Source organism: Gobius niger, assembly GCF_951799975.1.
Source record: "Gobius niger genome assembly, chromosome: 2".
Taxonomy (NCBI): domain Eukaryota; kingdom Metazoa; phylum Chordata; class Actinopteri; order Gobiiformes; family Gobiidae; genus Gobius; species Gobius niger.
This window is the reverse complement of record NC_136853.1, coordinates 23327515-23350412: the sequence shown is the minus strand read 5'-3', so window position 1 is coordinate 23350412 and position 22898 is coordinate 23327515. Positions and strand designations below refer to the sequence as shown.

The window sequence follows — 22898 nt, the reverse complement described above, 5'->3', positions numbered from 1 at the left end:
TTTCGCTCATTCATTAATTTAATTTTTGTGTTCCAGGTGATGTTTTCCCAGAGGACTTTTCCATCTTGGCCACAGTGAAGCCGAAGAGGGGCAGCCAGTCTTTCCTGTTGTCAGTGTACAACGAACAGGGTATTCAGCAACTTGGACTGGAAGTTGGCCGGTCTCCTGTGTTTCTGTATGAGGACCAAACAGGCAAACCCAGCCCTGAGGACTACCCACTCTTCAGAGGAGTCAACCTCGCCGATGGAAAGTAAGTGTCCTGTCAATCACATGTATGCACTGTTTCAAAATCATTGTCTCGTTCCTATTCCATGTCAGATTATTAGCAAGAACATTTCCACATTCCATGTAGACTGATTGTTCTGGGACTCATAGGTTAAAGTGATGGTCTGTAAGTTTGAATATTTTACAAAGTTTATAGACTTAGATTTGTCCCTTAAGTCTCTCCCTTTGCTGATCTCAGCAACAAATAAATGAATAACGATTAATGAAATGATTAATCTAAAGCTTTTATATGCTACACTTTTCCTACATTTGTTCACCTGTAACTACATTTGCTTGTGATGAGAAGTGAGCGTAGATTTGTGCATCGGTAATGTGTGCGCAGAATCAGCCATCAGAATCAGATGAATAAATTCATTTAGGCTGCATTATAAGCATTAGGCTGCACGGCCAAGTAGGGTTGTCAAAAGTATTGATTCTTTGATATTAATTTGATACTAAAAGCTTTATCAATGCACAATATTAATTTAAGCAGATACTCTACAGTATAAAGAGTTTATTTCTTTTCATGTTATCCCTCCCTCCTCTCTCACAGCTGCCTGTATTGCAGAGCCAGAGCATATCCCAAAACTATTACTCACTCTATATGGTTCTCGGAGTCTGGCTAAAACCCCATATGAAGTTCTAAAACTAAATGCATCTGCTGTCGAAATATAGGATCTGAATACTGGTGCTGGACCGTGTTGAGAGTCCCAGGTGGGTTACACTTTATTTTACACTACCTTGATTCTTTGCACCTAATAAAATGTAGTACAATGTCATCTGCTCTGTAACAAAGTGTAGTAAGTCGTACCTATGTAGTACATACACAACGGAATAATGTGAATTAGTACTTTGGAGTTACAGAATGTAATAACAGATAAGACCCTTAGGGCTCGTGAGGGTCTCATGTCTTATTACGTTATGTACCTACAAAATACATGTTATTACATTGTGTATCTAACCCATAGGTACAAATTATAACACTTTGTTACACAGCAGATTATTTGGCAGGTGCAATGTATCAATGGTAGTGTAAAATAATGTGTTACCGTCTTAACCCCAAGGGTCTTATGTATGGACTTAGGCACAAGGTATTGCAGATTTTTACAAAGCAGATTACATTGAACAAAATTTTGTTTGGTACAATGTATCACGGTAGTGAAAAAACAAAACGTAACCGTACTTGGTACCGAGATGGAGTTTCAATTTCCATGACAATGCTCTTCTATTTCCCACTACAATAGCGGCAGCTGCAGGTTTCACTGGTGCTCATTGCTAACCTTGGCTGCAAGTTGAATTCTTGCGATATTTGCGAGTTCGCAAACACCACATTGTGCTGCTCCCATTGACTTCTGGGTGGGGGCGACAGTGGCACAGATGGTAGAGCGGGTCATCTCATGATCGGAAGGTCGGGGGTTCGAATCCCACCTCCTGAAAGTGCACATTGTCGTTGTGTCCTTGGGCAAGACACTTCACCCACATTGCCCCCAGTGTCTGCGTACACTGGTGTATGAATGAGAGTATGAATGGGTGAGTGGATCCTTGCTGTAAAGCGCTTTGAGTGCCTAATGTAGGTGGAAAAGCGCTATATAAGTTGAGACCATTTACCATTTAAACAAACAAGCAGTTGTATCAATGAACAAACACAAGGTATACAGCTACATCATTATTATGTAAACAAAGACACATCATATTTTTAACTACTAAGTATATTGCAGCTGCTGTTTTGAGACTTGGTTGTGATTGGCTAAAATAAGACGGTGCTTAATCCAATCAGCAGTAAATGCTGTGCCAAAACTCCTCAAACGATTTAGACTGGAGCAATCCCCGATTGATTTCATTGCTGCAAAACAAATCTTTGGGAAAACAATCTAAGCTACGATTGCAAATTTGTTCCAAAGTGTTGCACTTCTCATCACTAACAGATGTACTGACACCTGTACAAATCTTTATGCAATAGTAATAGCTCTATGAATTTGTGTGCCTAAGCAAAGGAATGCTCCTGTTCTCTGCATTTGGGCCGAGTTTAAATGTTTGTTTGACTCGACTAATGCTGATGTTAAACGTTTGTCTTTTTCAGGTGGCATCGAGTGGCCATCAGTGTGCACAAGCAGACCATCACTCTCATTTTGGACTGTAAAAAGAAGAGCACGCAGAAACTGCTCCGGAGCCCCAGCCCCATTATTGATACCAAAGGGATTATTGTATTTGGAACTAGGATACTTGACGAAGAAGTATTTGAGGTAGGCATCTGTCACAAATGCACTTATTCATACATATCTGCAGCCTGGAGTGGAGGCGGCTGATCTGCAGCTGTACTGTGTGTCATTTCTTTTGAGAGAATTCGTTCCATGTTTGTTTTTGTCCAATTTTGGTTTGTTTTTTTGTCCAGAACTTTTGTCCAGTTCTAGCTCTGGTTCAACATGAGTTTAGACCTGATTCAGCCCAGGTTTTAACTTTTTATAGTCTGACTTTAAACCTGTTGGTCAGCAGTTGTTTGAGGATCCTGTGGCACCCTTTAAGCGGCGTTTAACTGTCAATAGTTGATTCTTGAGCCTCTCTGAATGAGGCAGTACCAGAGACACTGCAGTGAATGGGAGTCATAGTCCATGACATGATGTTGCATTACTGGAGGTCTGAGGGATTCTCCTGATTCAAAGATGTAAATCAAAATTCCAGACATACAATCACCTCTCTCTCTGACTAACTTGTCTAATCATTTGTTTCACGTCATTACAACTTCAAACGAGCGATATTCTTTTCATCAGCAGTGTGGTTTTCTCATATGAACTCCTTATCTGCATCGGCTTTTCTACTTTGTTAGCAGATTTTCTTTGCAAGCATTGACAGGTTTTTATTGTTGAAGAAAGGGCTTTCCTATATCTTTCCCTTTTATCCAAATCTTTGCTGGAGGAGATTAATGCACAAAATGCCAGAACACTCTTAATACCCAGTGACGGCTTATGTAAACACTGGAATAATGTATGCTTATCCGGGGAGAGGAGCAGCCTATTGTGAGAGGATGTTTGTGCGCTGGTTACATATGTGCCATCCGAGGCAAACACACATGTGCACACAGGGCCACAACGAATAGTATTGTCTTTGTGTCGTCAGAGTGCTGCTTGTTTAAAGGGGGATTAGTCTGTGAGTCGGGGGCCCTCAATAATAATTAGTAACAGAGGCTGACTGATGTGAGTGATGCTGAGCCAGCTGACCCTTAGCCTCAGTCCTGCTAAACTCCAGCACACAGAAAGAATGTAAGATGACATCACTCCCCGCCGGCTCAGAGCAGTTCTCAGACCCCGCGGTGGACCTGGATGTATGATGGGACATGGGGCATCGCTTTTGACTACAGTCCTAAAGCACTGTCAGGGTCAAAAGTACACTGTGTAGAAACTGCTTTGTACTAGCACTGTAATTGCAATGGGTATTTATACAGGATATGGTTAGTGGTTTGATCAATGTGTTATTATAGTCTCATGATTGTAATTTAGTTTACAGTTGCTGCTTTTGCACAATTACAGATAAAGAAGAACGTGCACTTTGTCTTCACAACATATCCATTGGCATTAAGCATTAGCAGATACTCAAAAGTATTGATGTTGACTTCAGGACTGAAAAAGCTTGATTTAAATGTTTTGGCTATTTCAGAATATAAAAAAGTGTTGCTTGTACAGTATGTCTGACTATACTGTGACGATATACTTTTGTCACGACACAATGCGTATCAGTACTGATAACAAGCCAACACTATATATATGGGGATAAACTACTTTAGAAATGTAGAAAAAGAAAACAGTCATGTATTCAAAATGCCAAGTGGAAGTGTTAAGATTGCAAAGTGCCTTAAAACAACAAAATGCTGGTTTAACATAAAGTGCTATGCAAAAAAAGGAAGAGTGCACGATTGAAATGCCTCCAAACACTATTGCACATAGTTTGCAGAGCCGCCATGAAACATTTTAAAAGTATTGAAAGTATCGATAGTTTGACAAAGTATTAATACATGGTTCTTCGGCAAAACTGTACTGCAATATGTTGCAAAACGATATATTGTCCCATCCCTATTGTCAGAAACAACAGCACTTCAGCTTGGATGCTGAGAGCACTGATTCTACCTGAGTCTAAAATGACAGATCTGAGATTTGTGCTAAAAAAGCTTTTGTTTGTTTTTCCTTCTGATTAAGCTTCTGAGCGTTCATGTGAATTCGAGTAAGCAGTGAGCACTCGGAGTATCTGAATATATGTTAAAAAAGTTTTTATATAATTTCCCCAACACTTAAGATTGCTGGTTAGTGTGAGAACAGGCAGATATTCAGTGAGGGGTGTTTTAAGGCCTCCATTTGAGCGTCTGCCAGGTGGGAGGCACGACTGACTCCAGTGAGTGAACCACATGGAAAATATGTTGCGTTGTTTTCAAATTGAGGTTCTTTTCTTTCTCCCCTTTACTCCCTGTTCCTCTAAATGACTGACCACTAGTAGTGGTATCGGACTAAGCCATTCCAAAGCTTTCCCCACTAAAGATGATTGTGTATGAGACAAACCTCATTTATACTTACAGTAGCCACGGGCCTGCTAGTGCTTATAGACTGAAGTGGTTTGTGGTGTGGTTACTGTGGCCACAGAGGCGGTCTCAGAGTACCTTTCTGCTTTTTCCCGGTATCAAACACAAGAATTCTTATGCCAGCGAAGACAGAGAGTGCAATTATGGTGGGGATGATTTAAGAAGACAGCTATTTAACCCCGTAATGATGTGTTAAAAATGAAACAGTAATTATATCATAGTATAATGATGGTACTACACCTCTAAATATCACTCATGAGAGACGATTACTCCTTCATTATAACAGCAGCTAATGACTTAATGCACATTAAAGGTTTTGACTTGAAGTGAGCTGATTTGTGGGGCATGCATGTGTGTGCGTGTGTGTCTGACTGTTATCTGAGGTGTAAAATTGATCGAATCGTCTTCTTTTATAGATCAATACTACATTGAGTACTCAAAATGTACTTGACTAAGCATGCAAATCTATGATGAATTTGATGCTTCATTTGCTAATGTCAAAACATGTCTTAGATGGAAAATGAAGAAGGAGATACAGAATCATCCGTTTGGAATCAACCTCTGGAAACTATGATAATGTTCTGTTTGTGCTCATGACCTCATCGTGAGGTTTCTGGTTTCCACAGATCTGACTGCCTGCCTGTGCATTGTGTGTTTTTGTTTATAACGTGGTGAGATTTTGTAATAAAAATGTATCGTGCAGTTAAGACATTCATGTTAGTTATTTAGACAAGGAGGACAAAGCCATTAAACGCAACACATGAACTTGAGGCTTGTTAAGGGCTTTATTACACTGATGGGGCTTTCAGTGGGGGTCACTACCCATCTGAGATCAGAGGGTTCAGTCACGAGGAACAGAGGTGCATCTGAAGGATCTCATTCATACCTTCACCCAATCCACCGTTTGGTTTCTCTGTCTAATATCTGTGGATTTATTTTTTGCCAATAATGTAACTTGGAAAGAGTCAGATTGATATTACATTACATCACTGCTGATTGGATTAAGTGCACATTGTTATAGCCAATCAAATCCATGTAAATATTTAGAGTTGAAAAATGGTGTGTGTTTGTAAGTCCGTAGCAGCAGACCTTGTGTTATTCTGTCTTTCCCACATTGCTAATTAACATCCCTAAAAGTGCTTCTGTTAGTGAGTGACCCATTTCGCACAAACCTCAGGTAGTTTGGTCAAACAGATCGCCGGAGTAGCACATTTCACAAAGACCGCAAGAATGCAGCTTGCTGGCAAGGTTACAATAATGTGATTCTAAGAGAGTGTAATACATTATTAAGGTCTTTTGTCCCCTTTTCATCTTCAACATTTCATTGACAAGCTAATGCATAATTAGTGCGAAACAATCAAGCAAAGTTTGGTTTATTTTTGAGACTTTATTGGTCGTTAGGAAGTACTTTAGGATGATTTGAATTTAGGCAAGGCAAGCTTATTTGTAGAGCACAATTCATTCACAAGGCAAGTCAAAGTTGCATCATATTACAAGAAAGCAGATAAAATCAATCCATGAAACATCAACATAAAAAAATGTACTTAATACAGTAAAAAGCAACAGTGCAGATAAAATATCCTATATTCCTTTGTTGTCATTATGCTCCTGTAAAAATAACTGTTTTCAGCCTGGATTTGAACATTATCAGAGTTGAGGCCTGTCTCACATCCTCATGAAGACTGTTCCAGATTTTAGCTGCATGAAACTGAAGCTTTAGCCTCACCGTGTTTAGTCCTGACTCTGGGAACCACCAGGAGACCCCTCCCTGAAGTTCTCAGGGCCCGAGATGGTTCATACGGCTGTAACATGTCAGAGATTTACTCTGGTGCTAATCCATGAACAGACTTGTAGACAAGCAGAGCTGTTTTAAAGTCTATTCTCTGAGTGACAGGAAGCCAATGCAGAGCCCAGAGCACTGGACTAATATGGTTGTATTTCCTGGTTCTGCTGGAGACAAATGCATGGATAAGTCTGGTTTCTACACTTTACCTCGGATCTTGGCAAGGTTTTTCAGATGGTAAAACGTTATTGCTTTGATGTGGCTGAACCTGAACATGATGACATTTTGTTCAATCTCTTATGACAAAAACACCAAAGGATAAAACATTCATCCTATTCTCAAAGTCAAAATGCAAGGATATACTGTAGGTATTCCTATTTTGAGCCTGTTACAATCCATGTACTTCCTAAGTTTTGAGGACTGTTTTGCAAAATTCTTTATAGCTTGCTATTATTATTTGGCTCCTCGGTCATCCTACAAACAAGAACCAAGTCTGGTCATTTACGCTGATTAGAAAAGTATTATCTGAGCTGCTACTGAAAGTTTAAGACATAATGCTCTAACAAACTGGCTTTAAGAAACCACAAAATGACAAAAAAGCAATAATAATAATTAATACTAATAATAAAGCAAAAAGTGCCAACCTAATTCACATTTAGTAGTATACATTGTGCAGCAGGATCCCCGGCCCCCGAGCTGGAGAAGTTTCCACTGCGGATAATGAACAGAAATTCTCTAACTCGTGTCAGATGTTTGTCTTTCGCTCACTTTTTCCCTCTGTTATTCCTTCCCTGTGCCAGCAGCACGCCAAAGTGTGCCCTCAGCAGTTTTCTTATGTAGATTTTTGCTAACAGCCAACTCAAACGCAAATCAAGATGCTCATGTTTCCACTGGTCCAAAAGAAAATGCACCGGGCAGATTAACATGTTGACCTGTTTGTTGTGTTACAATCGAACACGCTTTGGCTGCTGAAGCTTTGTTAGAGTAGCTTGTCGTTCAGAGAAATACTTCAGGGGGACTTGAGTTGGGTAAGTTGTGTGGCTGACAGGACTGTTGATGTTGGAAGCCTAGACCTCTGGGATCAAGCCACTGTCTGGAGTAGGCTGATGCCGTCTGAATTTTTGAGTTGAAGAAGCCTTTATTGTTTGAGTGAAGGAAATGGTTCTCAATCTCACCAAAAAATTCACATTTGTAAAGTTTGTGCCATCCTTTTGCATTTCAGAAGCATCAGTCAACACTGTGTCCAGGTGGTGATGCTGTTGTCCGTTCTGATTTATGTCCCGACTGCAGCTTTCTGACCTCGACTGCAGGTTGTTTGGTTTCTGCGGTCGTGTTGGAAAAAGCCCAGGTGGTGGGACTGCAAATGTGTTGGTGTGCACTGGCGATGGGAAAAACGGCTGGCTCCGAGCTCACAGCCGACTGTGTAAATATGTCATGGAAGTAGTTCTCCTTAAAACGCAGCCAGACCTCCCACTAACTCACTCAGCTCTGGAGGGGCTGTCCTACCCACATTCTCTATTAGCACACAGGAAATGATAAATAACACTGAGTTTGGGGCTTTTGGATGGTGGGGTCCCCCTTTCTTACGCGCTTATTCTACTCTTGTGGGCTTTTATAACAGAGCGGATAGGCTGAGCATATTTGCGTACAGAAATGTTTTATAGCTTCTTTAGGTCTGTGTAATTCAAAAAAGGCAACACAGAGAAGAGCTCAGTCCACTCCTTTTGATTGCGAGTGGGATTCAGATGCAGCCAGATGTTTGGCTTCAGTCACATTAGAGCTCTCTTACGCCCTCATCTGGACAAAACATGTATACAGTATTCTGATTTGGAAGAATAAGATTGTAACTGATCAAACACGTGTTTTCATCTTGATTATTTTTTATGAGGTGCTGTATTGTTCCGCTACTACAATGACCTATTATAAATGCTTTCATTTGATTTAGTATAAAATGTCCCTCTGTTGTGTGATATAGATGTTTGAATTAAAATCTACTCCTATATTGCAAGTACTCTTCCACCATTACCTCTGGTATTTCTACACACAATACTGCCTATACCTTTGTTCACATTTTGAAATTTTCTCTTTCTTGAGCAACATGGAGAATATGTGAGTGAGGTCAGTCTTTTTTTCTTTTTTTTTCTTTTTTCTTTTTCTAATGGCTTGCACTGGAGTTTGGCCGGAGGGGCAGGGACCAGCAGCGCTCTCATATATCACAGGCGCGTCCAGGGAGATGCTGACAGCTGTAGCCCTGTTATTGTCGGACGACTGAACCTTAAGCACCGCTCTGATGTGTCACATGATGCTCCACAATGAAAAATGTCAGTGTCTCTCTCCGCTCAAATAGGAAAGCTGATTGCACGTCTTTTATCTTCCCCGCTGTGCTTTGGAGTCAATCTCTAAAGCCTGTCCCAGTAGTGTCTGCGTGTGTGTGTCGCTGCATGCGTGTGCTGCATATGCAACACACTCATTCAGTTATTACTTCCTGTTCCCGAAGTCACAGAGGAACGACAAGCTGCTGTCTTTGTGAGGTTCAACATAAACTCTGTCTCCCCAAAATAAGGGATAGAGTAGCTATATCAGTATATATATTGCATTGGACTTTGTGACTTGTAAACATGATGCTTCACAAATTTTAACTAACCGGCCTGACACTTTTTTTCAGTTTAACCTGAGGCCTCTATACATATATAATGCCTAGCTTGAAATCAACTTGAAATGTATCAGGTATTTCATCCTTTTTCCTTGTTTTTTTTATGTGCAAATCATGTCACTTTGGAGTTTGTCATGGCTGTGCAGTGTCTTATAAATCTCTAGCTATGTTGGGGGGGGTCACTTTCCTCAAACATACCAGAAATCCCTGACCCTAAATGGCTAGTGCTGAGAAATTGTTTAAAAGAGGATTTGGCATAGTGCAGTTGTAGAGTGTCTGTTGAACAAATATGACTGAGCTACTGATCTGATGAGTGGCGAGCGGGAAAATGCATGTGTGATTCATGGTAAAGTTAAGGTGTTTTGACGGCAGGTACTACAGGAACCTCTGGAATCTAAATTAAAAGTGGTTACATCAGAGTCGCATGTGGAGTAAACCATCATCAGTGTTGTATCATTGACCAGACTTACAGTTGCTGTTATATGCAAATTATTAGCATCCCAGCATGATCGCCTCAGTCATAATTTGTTGGTTTTGGGGGAAATGAAGAAAAACAAGCATTTTGAACCCTCATAAAGATGACTTAGTTTGAGTTTGTTTGGTTTTTGACTGAGGCCAATTATACTTAAAGATGCTGCACTGTACTGCACTTAAATTTGGCAAAAGAAAAAAGTTGACAAAATGTTAAAATACTGAGGTTTACAACCAAATTCATAGTTCCTAAATGCGCCGCTAATGACTAACACAGTCCACAGGCAGGGGATTTGTTTTTGTGTATCCCCCATAAAGTTCAGCAATAGCTTAAGCCAGCAACAGGAAACAACATCTTGTGGATGGCTCTGCTATGATTATTAAAGGACCCGAGCTCTGTGTGGCACACTCAGCAGCGGCGAAGTTAGATTGGTGTCCTTTGTAAACTGTCACTGAGCAGACCACAAATAAAATTCATTCTGCTTGCAGGAAAAAATAGAAATCCTTTCGAGAATATGAGCTGGAATGACATGCTTGGGGTTTGGCATCTTGACATAATTGAAAACATCTCTGCGCTGTTGCTTTTTCCCATGGCTGCGTCGCACACATTGATGAGGGTGAGATGAAAATTTGTTGAGCGATGTAGAATGACATCACCACATTTGGAAGCACTGTGAGGGATTTTTGGGTGAAACTGTTTAGTGCCAAATCCATTGTGTTGCGTACACAGTTGACACCCGACTTCCTGTGTAGCCTGGGGATCCTTCTGAGCCTTTTTCATTGCTGTTTTTGTTTTCTCATCTTTTTTTCCTGAGTGTTTGACTTATGCCACTGTCCCATACCACATACTTCACACTGTAAAGCATGACTCATACTGTATTGTATACATTATGAGTCAGATCAGCTGATACGAGATCGCACATGTTTTCTTTACTTAATGCAGAGATCTCAAACCTTTCATTCCGAGTAACTGGCTGGACGTAGCAAGTGTAAACTTGGGCTGAATCAGTCTAAACAAGGGCTAAACCACGGCTTAAGTAGTTGTGATTAAGTGGAGAGGACAAACATAAATTACATTCTCTTTATAGTATAAGGCTATAACTGCAGAGGACAAAATAAATCAATTCACTTACCATCATTGGAGCAGAAATACTGGTTTAACACATGTGTTGAACCAACACAACAATACAATACAACAGCCAACTTCATCAGAGGAATTAAGAATTACAGCTAAGGGCTCCACAGAATTATCTTGCATAGGGCTCTCCTCAAGTTCTGATATAGCTTGAATTCATTCATCTTGTCGTGAACATGGTCTTCTAACTTCCTGTTGTTGTTTTTGTTTCCAGGGAGACATCCAGCAGCTAATGATTGTAGCAGACCACCGCGCTGCCTATGACTACTGTGAGCACTACAGCCCTGATTGTGAGGTGGCAGTACCGGACCAGCCCCAGAACCAAGATCCCAACACACCACTGGTAGTCAAATACAATACATTCTCTGATAATTAGTTTACTTTGCGAAAAGACATTTGGCTTGTGTAAGAGCAATGAGGGAACAAAAGATTCGCTGTTATAAGCGGTGGCTCAGATAAGTGGTTTGCTAATAATGTTCAGGAAGGATGATCCAGAAATTGTGTGATGCTTGCCCAAACCTGTACCTTTCAATCTAAAAACACCATGTTCTTGCTCTCACTGTGAGAAGACATGCTTTACCTTTTGAACCTCCATGTGAATGTTGTAAATCAGAAATTTCTGTCAGTCAAAAGATTACGCAGATCATTTGTAATAACATAACACACTGTCTATCTATCTATCAGTTATTTTTTGATAAAATGGTAAATGCTCTCAACTTATACAGTGCTTTTCCACCTACATTTTACATTTTGTTCCCTCAAAACAGAAAGAAAGATCCAGAGCCATTCAATGTCCTTCCAAAATAAACACCATTCTCTTGCTTCTGCTTATATGATGCTTAAGTTCAATGTAGTTTTTTTTAAATGATTTTTCAGTCCATCCGTGTGATCTCTGTTCGCTTACTGTGTTTTTGTTTTGCTTTGGTGCAGAATCAAGAATCCGACCCTTACAACTACGAATACCCTTACTATGATGACTATAACACAGAGGAGACAACAGCAGAAACAGTTAAGGAAGCTAAAGTCATGTGATGAAGTCAGATGATTGCTTAATTACTTTGGATTACTGCATGATTTGTGTGTTTTTGTAGGAGACTGATACCGGCAGCGTTGCGGCCAAAGTGGAGGAAGTCCTACAAGGCGGCTCCAGAGGCACCGGCGACAAAGTCGTGACTTCGATCTCCACCGGCTCATCATCATCGTCGTCGTCCGGTACCTCCTCTAGCAGCTCCTCGGCTTCAGCCACGGCGACGGCGGGAGGTGACAACTACGGCGTGGAACCGAGCCCCTATGACAACTACGACGACGGCTACGGCAACTACGAGACCTATTACGATGAATCCACAGCCGCGCCGGAGACAGACACGACCCGGCGCGTCACCATCTCCGGCGTGAGCACCGGAGGGGACATCAGCCTGGGGGCGGGGGCAAAAGTTGAACTGGACGCAGGGAGTGTCATTGGCGGCGGGGGAGGATCGATCACTATCACGACCAACAAGACAACTGTGAGTAGAGGTGGCGTTGCTGGTGCTTATTGTAACCTGGGGAGACTGTTTAGTGTATATATATGAAATCGACTTTTCCTTTACCTCTCATTCCCGCAACTATCAAAAAGAACATAACCGTTTTCCTCTTTGCTCACTGGAAGCTGAGCCAGGCCTGTAATGGGTTTACCGTGGAATCATTTTTCTTTTGTTTTTCTCATTGTATTTTGTCTTCCTTATAAAAGTCTAAACTTCTGAAAAAGTGAACAATAAATGGTAGCATTTAAATGGTTGATATCACCTTAGAACGGAGCTTTTTCATTGGAGATATTGAAGAACATTAGCGAGTCATTTAACCATTTGTGGCACATGTTATTTCTTTATACCTAAAACGAAATGTCGCCTGAAATGTATTTAATTTAACCATTTCATGTAATGTCATCATTTCCTCATAATTACACTATCAACAGACCAGATCTTTTAAACAATGAAACTAACTATTGTTTAGATGTAGGTATTATTAATGTGATTATTATGTGGTATTCCTGTATCCTCTGCCACACTTCGGAGACTTTGTGTTGGTAAAAAGATGGATTGCATGATGTGAAATATTTAATTGCGCGCTGTGGGGCTCGATGCAAAGCCCCTCATTCGATTTACTGACATGCTGCTCATTCGCTTATGTTTTAAAGGTCGGAGGTGCCTATGACGATTACGGTGATGGATATGACTACAGCATCGACGGCTCTTATACAACAGGTGGAGGTGGCGGCTCCTCAGTCCACGTTGGAGGTGGAGGTGGCGGCTCCTCAGTCCACATTGGAGGTGGAGGTGGCGGCTCTTCAGTCCACGTTGGAGGTGGAGGTGGCGGCTCTTCAGTCCACGTTGGAGGTGGAGGTGGCGGCTCCTCAGTCCACGTTGGAGGTGGAGGCAGCAGCAGCAGCAGCAGCAGCTCCACAATCACAGTTGGAGGAGGCGCTGCTGGCGGAGGTTCTGTCTCAGTTGGTGGAGGTTCTGTTTCCACTGGTGGCGGCTCTGTGTCTGTGGGAGGTTCATCTGCTGCTGGGGCAGGCTCAGCGAGCGCCGGCACGGGAGCTGGTGGGTCTGTTGCCACTGGAGCCGGATTGGGCGTTGATGGCGAGCTGGACTATGACATAGATAGCTTCAAGGAGGAACACATCACCGATTATACTGACAGTGAGCTGGACGCGTACGGCTCCTATGATGATCTGGATTACGGGCAAAAAGAGAAAGAACTCCCAGCTGAGACCGATGAATATTATGGACAGGTATAATAAGTAGATCAAGAATGAATTAATATTAAAAACTAAGACATAAATAAATGAATTAGAGCAAAGCCCAAAGAGGGAAGGGTGTGCTTAATCCTGTTCTGTTTGTAGGTTGACGGTGCTCGTGGTGAGAAGGGACAGAAGGGGGAGCCTGCTGTCATTGAGCCTGTAAGTTTGACAACACACATGAGTAAACTGCGCATTAGAGATATGCCGCGTCCATCTCAAACACACTCATCCCCTAACTTCACAGAGTCAACAATCATCCTAACATGCTACGTCCAAAAGTTGCTTTCCCTGTCTTTAGAATATTTTTTTTTAAGTTTAACATCAGTGCAAAGTCATACACTGTACTACAATATGCTCAATCCATAACAGTCTTTAGAATAGGTTCAAAGATATTTGTAGTGTGAAGGGTAATTGGCACACGTGCATAAACATATGGAACAAGATCATTTTATGGCTGGAGTCGTCGGTTTTCTAACAGTGTATTTACATATTTATCAAATGTCACCAGTCTCAAATGTTTTCAGTCTTTGGCACATCTACAAGGAAGAAAGAAAGAAAGAGCACAACAATACATGTTGAATTGATAACTGTCCTGTGTATCCATTGTAGGGAATGCTGGTAGAAGGTCCACCAGGGCCTGAAGGACCAACAGTAAGTCGTCTCTCTCATAGACATTTTTTATTTTTTATTTATGATGATGACTTATGTATATAGTTTAATAGAACATATGTTTCCATTCATAATTACAGCAAAATATGGTAGTAACTATTGAACACTTAAAGATTAAGACATTACTTTTGAGTAACAGCCCTGTCTGTTTAGTTACTGAAGCACGGGGAGTAATCTAAGATTTCCCCGGAGCAGAAGAAGGGCTTGTCCAGATGTGAAAGAACAACATTTTGCCAAGTTTTCTTTGTCAAACAGTTGTTCATGACACTCAGCTGATAGAGTGCCATAGAAACAAGCCACTGAAGCATTAAGCATTAGTTAAACACAAAGCACCTCACAAAAGATTTACGTTGAGCGGTGCTTTATTGCCTCATACATTCCTCTCTCCTATATGTGACCTCTTTGTGAGATAAAGGCAACAACATTTACAGAATCAGATATGTTATTTTTGCATTGCCCTCTCACTGTCAAAATGTCATTTTCCTTTACAGGGTCTCCCTGGACCCCCAGGTTCATCTGGTCCTCCAGGCACTTCTGGAGATCCTGGAGAGAGGGTGAGCAGCATTCTAAGATGAATAATATATGAGTAATTGTGCAGTGATGCCCCCGTAATACTTCAGTAAAACATACAACATATACAGCTTGTAAGTGTATGTGTGTGTTGTTGAAAGGGTGCTCCCGGGCGGCCCGGTCTACCCGGAGCTGATGGCTTACCAGGACCTGCAGGAACAGTCCTCATGTTACCTGTAAGTAAAATGGAATTATTTATATTTTGCGTAATGCCAGTATATAATTATTTTGTCCCTACTGAAAGTTTTCAATAAAGAAGGCTAGTCTAAGTGTTTCTTCAACATTTAACATCCATCTTGAACTCATTTTGACCTGTAGTTCTCCCGCTGCAGTATGTGTACCACTGGTGGTAAATGGGTTTTTTCAGGTGTTTGGTGGTTCTTAGGGTCATCAGCTATTTTAGACTTTGTTCATTTTAATTATAGTTAATGTAATTTATGCTTCAGTAATATATTTAAGTTTTCTTTTTTTTGTCAATTTATGGTTTACAACCAGTTTGGACATAATTTAGTCAAATTTAGGGCTATTTTAGACAGGTTTTTTTTAGGTCAATATGAGGTAGTGCTTGGTGTGAACAAAAAAAACACTAGCTTATACTATAATCAAATTCAGCTGGTCATGATGGAGCCAAATAGAAGCTCCTTTTGCAAATTATGCAATTCCCCAGAACCACCAGCAGATGTCACCAGACATCACTTTACACACGTGTGTCCAAATGGCCAAAGTTTTTTATTTTCCACATTTCACAGATCTTTTTCATTTACTTTTGTCTTTTACACATTGACACATTTATGTTTTAAATGAATATCAAACGTATAATCTCATTGTTTGTTCCTTCAGTTCAGATTTAGTGCCGGAGGGGACTCTGGACAAAAGGGACCTGCAATGTCCGCCCAAGAAGCCCAGATGCAATCCATCATGCAGCAGGCCAGAGTAAATATCTCAGTTTACTGTGACATTTGGTGCTATTCATGTTCTTTTCTTTGCATCATCCGCATTTGATATACTAATATATCTTCTATAAACATGTGTTAATTAATCACAGACATAACCACATTTAATTGATGAAAGTAAAATCATACAAACACACTGTATCTGGTATTATTTTGTTGCTTCCATCTTGTGCTGTAAATTTGTATTAAAACATATTTATATAATTATTTTTGTATGACTTTTTTCAGCTTGCAATGCGAGGTCCAACTGGTCCAATGGGTTTAACAGGTCGACCTGGCCCTCTTGTACGTATTTCAAAATTATTTTCACCCATTTATAAAAGTATTTTTTCTGACAGTTTTGCCTCAACTTAATGTTTTCATTCTTAGGGATCTCCTGGTGTGCCAGGCCTGAAGGGTGAATCAGGAGAGTCAGGACCTCAGGTTTGTTACAAAGCAACAGCTCTACATTTGTAGAAAGTTCAGTTATTAACAATAGGTGATGCCTTTAGGGACCAAGAGGCCCGTTGGGCTCCCCTGGACCTACTGGAAAACCAGGCCGAAGGGTAAGCATTAGCCAAACTAAAAGTGTTTTTACAAATTAAAACACTCTTCATGTATATGTACTGTATATATATATTTGTAGGGTAGATCTGGAGCTGATGGTGCAAGAGGCATGCCAGGACAGTCTGGACCAAAGGTAACATTTGACATTAATTGTGTAATTGTACTTTTTGATGTAACTTTTGTATGTCATTTTCAGGGAGACAGAGGCTTTGATGGCCTAGCTGGACTTCCTGGTGAAAAAGGACACAGGGTAAGTCAACAAACACACTTCCAACAATGTTTACGTTTTCTCCTTTTGTCCTACAATAAATACATGTAAAATGTTACAGGGTGAACCTGGTCCTTCTGGACCTCCTGGTTCTCCTGGAGAGGATGGAGAAAGAGTAAGTGTTGGATGTCATTTATTTAATCATTTTGTTTGTCTTTATATTTTTGGAGTGAAATCTAAAAAAGTAAAGTAAATATTTGTATTGTTATATGTCAGTATATGTTAAGCTTTTCATGTTGCTGAAAGTCAGACATTGCTTCATGCTTTTCATTTCGCCAGCATATCAAGTCTTTATCGAGCTGTTCTCTATTTCATCTCTTCCTCATTTTTCTTTAAATATACTTTATCCCTCCACACTATTATCTGCTTTTTATCTTGCCTCCATCCTCATTACCTGCTGCTAATGCTCCCTGACTTGGTCTCGCCTGCACTGTCTTTGTGACTGTCTATTATTCGTTCATCCCACACCTCACACATTCTCAATTTCCTCTCCATTATCATTCTGGTTCTGTTCCACTCTCTGACCTGCTCTTTCTCTCTCCCAGGGAGATGATGGAGAGATCGGACCCAGGGGACTTCCTGGTGAACCAGTGAGTGATCATTTCCATTACACTCTATCCTATTCTGAGAGCTTATATGATGGAGTCAGAGGTCAAAATATGTCCTAAAGTTTTATCATCGCACTCATACTTTTCTAGACATTACTGCTGGTGAGATATTTTATGCCTTCGTGATTGTAATTATTATGCAAAGTCAGGGAGAGAAGTTTTATGTGTAGTTAAAGGCATCAACTGAATTAAAAAATCCTTTCTGTTATGTCTTACTCTGTCCACCAGGGTGTGCTGCATCAGTTACAATAAGACATACTTTACAAGATGAGACAAACTGTTTCAGTCTGCAATGGCTCATGGATTTACTATATTAGCACGGACCACATGGTAGAAAAAAGATTTGTTGAATTGACGGAAGTATTAAGTTCCAAAGTGTGAACAGCATCGCAGAGGCTGCATGACTGTCAAGTGTGTGTTGTTATTATATGTTTTGACTCACTGAGTTCAGTGCACACTCTCGATGATTCGAAAAATATTTTCAGTCAATGCTGTGAGGCTGCGTCTAATGGTAATGTTCTTACAGGGGCCGCGTGGTTTGTTGGGACCGAAAGGACCTCAAGGACCTCCTGGACCTCCGGTGAGTCAGCTCTTAAGCCCTAATTGACAGATATCTTAATTTTATTTTGTTTCATGTCTGTTTTATGTTTAATCAGATATATTCCCAGATAGTATTTGATTGTAATTTTCTTGTTTCTAGGGCGTGACTGGATCTGATGGACCACATGGACCAAAAGGAAATATTGTAAGTTTGTACAAGATGATTTTGATTCAGAATATACATTTTTATTTGAAATATGGAAAGGAAAGACAGAGAGAGACAAAGAGAACAATTGTGGAATGAACCATGTTTTAGCTTAGGTTGCACAGAAAGAAATGTTCACTCACAAAATAGAGTGAAATAAACATGAAGGCGAACATTGTGATGATTGCCGTTTTGGGGCTCGTGCTTTCACCGACCTAAACGATAGAAGGAATAAAAAAGAAAAACAAAAAGGAAAAATAAGATGGAATAAAAAAGTAGTGAAATGTGGGTAAACGGGAACCCTGAGGTCACACTGAAGACCGGGAGGTTTTTACAGGACAGAGAGCAGAAAGGTCCTCCATGAGGTGTCGTCCTTCCGAAAAGCAACCCAGTCCAGTTGACTTTAGCAAAACCTCCTCGGCAACATTCTGACTAAGACACGAAGGACGTTATTGAAGAATGACATTTGGCTGTTTTGTTTACAGGGCCCTCAGGGAGAGCCAGGACCCCCGGGACAGCAGGGAAATCCTGGTGCTCAGGTGAGAGGGGGCTGATCAGACTCTGTGTATTCAAATGTCTAATGAAAAGTGCTTATCTTTGAATGGCTTTGTTAAAGGGACTCGCAGGGCCACAGGGAGCGATTGGACCCCCAGGGGAGAAGGTAAGATCCATGTATTATCACATTTCAACTGTATAATGCAAGTCAGTGCAGTTCAACAGTAATTTGCTCTGTGGAGAAGCTGAGTTGTTAATATTTGATCTGGTCATTGTCTAAACAAATTGTTCTTTTAGTAATTATTGTTCAGTCTTTTTATTATTAGTAGTATTATTATTTTTATCATTATTTGTGTTTTATTAGGGTCCTACAGGAAAACCAGGTCTGCCAGGAATGCCCGGATCCGACGGTCCTCCAGTGAGTAATGCTATCATAATTCTAGTTACAAATCTCTCTATCTTTATATAAACTAGGGTTAATCTGTCTGTGATGGTCAGCCTCTTTGAATGAATCTCACTGTGCTTTCTGAGCCATCTCTCTCTTTCAGAAATCTCTCATTATGCCAGCAAGGCTTCCTGTATTTCCTGTCCTTTTCACTAGACTGGTTTCTTCTTCCATTTTCACCCACTGAAGTAAAAACCCATTAGGGGATTTGCTCATCTCTTTTGTCTCTCCAGAAGGCAATCAACTGCCTTCCGATCTTTTTACTGCAGAACAGTGCGTGTGAATAACATGTTTGTCCATGAGAGCAGCCTCGATGCCCATTCGAGCTGCTGCTTCCTTGTATTACAGCAACATACAAACGTACAAAACAACACGCTGTAAGAAATGCGTCTGCAAAATGTTCCAATTCCAACAAGCTGGTGTGGTCTTATAGTGGTGATTATTCATTTGGATTTGTGATGACACATTATTTCTTCGCAGGGTCATCCCGGAAAGGAAGGTCCTCCAGGAGAAAAAGGCCACATGGTTAGAAATTCAAACATTTTCTGCTTCATACTATTTACTTGCGTTACATTTAGAAAAAACACACCTCCACTTAACTGAATAACTTTCACTTAAATTATTTCAGGGTCCATCTGGTCCACAAGGTCCCATCGGTTACCCTGGGCCTCGAGGTGTAAAGGTATGTATGCAGTTATGCTAACTTAGTTATCTTAAACTTAAAGCAGAACTAAATAACTCATGCCCCTGGAGGCCATAAGCGCCACTGCAGGTGTCGTAGCATGTTGCAGATGTTTTACTCATTAATTGTCCGGGAGAGTAAATACTACGCTGACATAAAAGACAAAGGGACAGAGGGATATTCACTCAATACTGGCTGTTAAGTGGTGCTAGCCCACAGTTAGCTTTGCCTGTTAGCTTGTTAGGTTCTTCATCGTGATTCTATTAGTGTGTATTGGTGGCTCCGACCCGGTGCAGGGAAAGTTGCATTGTTGCCAGAGACACCAGGGGGAGATGAAAGACCCCACAATTATCCCATTAGCACTTGTATTACTCCCAGAGGGACTACGGAAAGGATTTATTAAGTTGCTTTTTTTTAAACTATTTTCCTTCAGTTAAATGTTATTGTTGTGGCTAAGATTGCCATTAAAATAATTTTAGACTCAAGATAGGGACGAAGACAAGAACATTTGGACTTAAGATGGAGTAAAATGCTACAATTTATTGCCGTGCCATGTTTAATATATTGTTTTTCTTTGCACAGGGAGCTGATGGTGTCCGTGGCCTAAAAGGACACAAAGGAGAGAAAGTAAGTGTTGCTAATAAAGACCTTGCTATTGAGACATTATTATTTTATCATGTCAGTTAAACCATGTATATACCCTTTCATGGATTTGTGTAACACTTGAAAGGTCATGGTGTTCATAAAACTAATCAGAAATGTGTTCGTATAGTGTTGGCCTGAATGGTGAAAGAGTTACTATAGCAACAGGAGATATAGTCCACTAGTGGTCCTTGTGTTTGAGTGGCCTTTTGACTTCATTAACATTCTCACCTCTGTTTTTATTTCACTCCAAAGGGAGAAGACGGCTTCCCAGGATTTAAAGGAGATATGGGCATCAAGGGCGACAGGGTAAGAGACCTTTAGCAAAAATAATTGAATGCTTTTGCGTCTCGTGTGTAATAAGCAAACTACAGGCGCTGCTGCATCACTCAGCATCACTACTATAAAGACTAGACTCTATGGGCCTCATTCATGGACATCTTCTAAAAAACGTCTTAAAATCCGAATACTTACAAAGACACTGTGAGGGAACTGCGCCAGATTCAGGACACATTCTGATGTTCTGAAGAATTATCACACCTGTGTTCTGAAGGTTGGTGAATACGCAGCCATAGGCACCACGCTCAAGCACCCACCCAAGACTTTGGACACACGAATATGCTCTCATTACAAAATGATTAAATACATATAATCTGTACATCACAAAAGCTTCTTCCTTCTCTTCTCGATGGTCAACTCCATACAATAAATAGGTCTCAGTGTGACAATCCGCCTGCGTAGTTCAATGAGTAGAGCGTCCAACTTGTAAACACAAGGTTGTGAGATCGAAACAGACGCTCGTCTTTATTAACAACGTCAACATTTAGTGCTATTTATAAGCGGCAGTAAGAAGTTTTAGCAGTAATACATTAGTACTTTATTTGCCGTTTATAAGACTGCAAGTAGGACTGCAACTTATTTCTGTCAAACAGGGTATATGTAATTTATTATAATTGACTTGTTTTCTGGATTTAATTACTGCAAGATTTAGTAGGTACAAATATATATGACTCAGAATGCTGGGTTCCATCAGGAGCATGGTCATGAACAGAACTGGAGATCTTTTTGTTTGTAAGAGTCCTCCTAACATGATTTGTTCTTACAGAGGAAGGTTTTGAGCAAAGAACACATTTTGTGAATGTCAAAAACCTTCCTAAACCTCCTGTGCGTAAGAACGAGTCGTGAATGAGGCTCAGTTATACTGGAGGTGCTTCCCTCGTCTCTGTATCATACAGCACAACGTACAGTGAGGACATGAAGAACATCCTCCTATGTGGCCATTGACCACGCTCTTTAATGCTGTGTGCAGCAAAGGATAAATTGATGACAGTTTAAACCCCTTCAAACTTGAGAACAAGACACGGGCCTCCAGTCTGTTATTCTCTAGAGATGCAGCAATCCAAATGAAAGCAAAGATTTGAGACGGCTGTCGACCCTGGGGATACAGTCATGGAGCAGAATCTAAATGAGTCATTTTAAAACATCACTGAGGAAATTGTGTGCTCAGTTTTAAGGGCACTTCGAAATGCTTTCTTGCTTTAAGTATTTGTACTAGTTCCCTGGTAAAAGTACTTACTTAACTAGTAAGTACTTGTACTAGAAGTACAAGTGGTTAGTAGTTAAGTGCAGTTGTATTGGTGTTGCTTTCTTGGCTGGTTCTATACTATTGTCAGACATATAATTGTGTCTTCTTCTTTCCAGGGTGAGCTTGGACCAGCAGGACCCAGAGGAGAAGATGGCCCTGAAGGTCCAAAAGGTCGTTCAGGTCTTCCTGGAGATGCTGGTCCACTCGGGCCAAACGGTGAGAAGGTAGTACCTTTTCTTTTTCCTAAATTCCAAAATCTTTTTATAACCAAAGTTTATGTAATATTTTACACAATGGGCTATGTTTGCAGGGTAAACTTGGTGTTCCTGGGTTGCCTGGATATCCAGGAAGACAAGGACCAAAGGTTAGTGTGTAGATAGTCTAGTCTACATAAGGTGATCTTGATGTTTGAAGAGCCCATTATAAACATTGCTTTGGTGCTAAATATATATATATATTTTTTGTAAAACGGCATTGCTTAAGGCTGTAAAAATGTCCCCAAAAACAAATAATAATTACTTTTTACCATTTCTCTTACAGGGATCTCAAGGCTTTCAAGGCTTCCCTGGTGCCAATGGGGAGAAAGGAACTCGAGTAAGTCAAATGGATTTATTTGAGTGAACACAGGTGTAGATGGACCCAATGCAGGAACAATGCAAGTTAGAAAATGATTTTTGTTGGGATCAGTCTAGAGCCAAAACAACCCTGCTATCGATTGATAAATTGTATTTCTCCAACAATAATAATAATAGTTAAATCTCAGTGAGTTATGGACTTAGAACTTGATCGCAACGCAAAATGCTGCTGCTGGTAGTTGCATGCTAATGCTAATGCTGACTATTCAAGACTGGGACAGAAACTATGATTGGATCACCTAAAGTAGACTAATAAAATAAAATTGGCCACTGTAGGATTTGTATTTTAGTTTATGAAATGCTGTACAGATATACACAACCGTTCCAAAGTTTGGGCCAGTTCTACAGCTTCTCTAATCAACACCACCGTTTTCAGCAGTGCTAGCATAAGGGGGCGTGGCTT

General features: G+C 40.6%; 1 protein-coding gene across 2 annotated transcripts in view; it reads left to right on the top strand.

Moving 5' to 3' along the window:
• The window catches only part of col5a1 (procollagen, type V, alpha 1), a 54858-nt gene that overhangs the window by 18013 nt on the left and 13947 nt on the right, over positions 1–22898 (top strand). For both annotated transcript variants that reach the window (XM_079581289.1, XM_079581290.1), the window contains exons 3-32: positions 37–250; positions 2345–2507; positions 11085–11213; positions 11801–11878; positions 11962–12375; positions 13047–13643; positions 13755–13811; positions 14262–14303; positions 14813–14875; positions 14993–15067; positions 15732–15824; positions 16073–16129; positions 16214–16267; positions 16336–16389; positions 16470–16523; positions 16587–16640; positions 16720–16773; positions 17204–17248; positions 17793–17846; positions 17967–18011; positions 18497–18550; positions 18628–18672; positions 18871–18924; positions 19432–19476; positions 19580–19633; positions 20216–20260; positions 20531–20584; positions 21977–22084; positions 22171–22224; positions 22401–22454. In XM_079581289.1, coding sequence (XP_079437415.1) covers positions 37–250; positions 2345–2507; positions 11085–11213; positions 11801–11878; positions 11962–12375; positions 13047–13643; positions 13755–13811; positions 14262–14303; positions 14813–14875; positions 14993–15067; positions 15732–15824; positions 16073–16129; positions 16214–16267; positions 16336–16389; positions 16470–16523; positions 16587–16640; positions 16720–16773; positions 17204–17248; positions 17793–17846; positions 17967–18011; positions 18497–18550; positions 18628–18672; positions 18871–18924; positions 19432–19476; positions 19580–19633; positions 20216–20260; positions 20531–20584; positions 21977–22084; positions 22171–22224; positions 22401–22454 — 2963 coding nt within the window. The remainder of the gene's footprint in view (positions 1–36; positions 251–2344; positions 2508–11084; positions 11214–11800; positions 11879–11961; positions 12376–13046; positions 13644–13754; positions 13812–14261; positions 14304–14812; positions 14876–14992; positions 15068–15731; positions 15825–16072; positions 16130–16213; positions 16268–16335; positions 16390–16469; positions 16524–16586; positions 16641–16719; positions 16774–17203; positions 17249–17792; positions 17847–17966; positions 18012–18496; positions 18551–18627; positions 18673–18870; positions 18925–19431; positions 19477–19579; positions 19634–20215; positions 20261–20530; positions 20585–21976; positions 22085–22170; positions 22225–22400; positions 22455–22898) is intronic.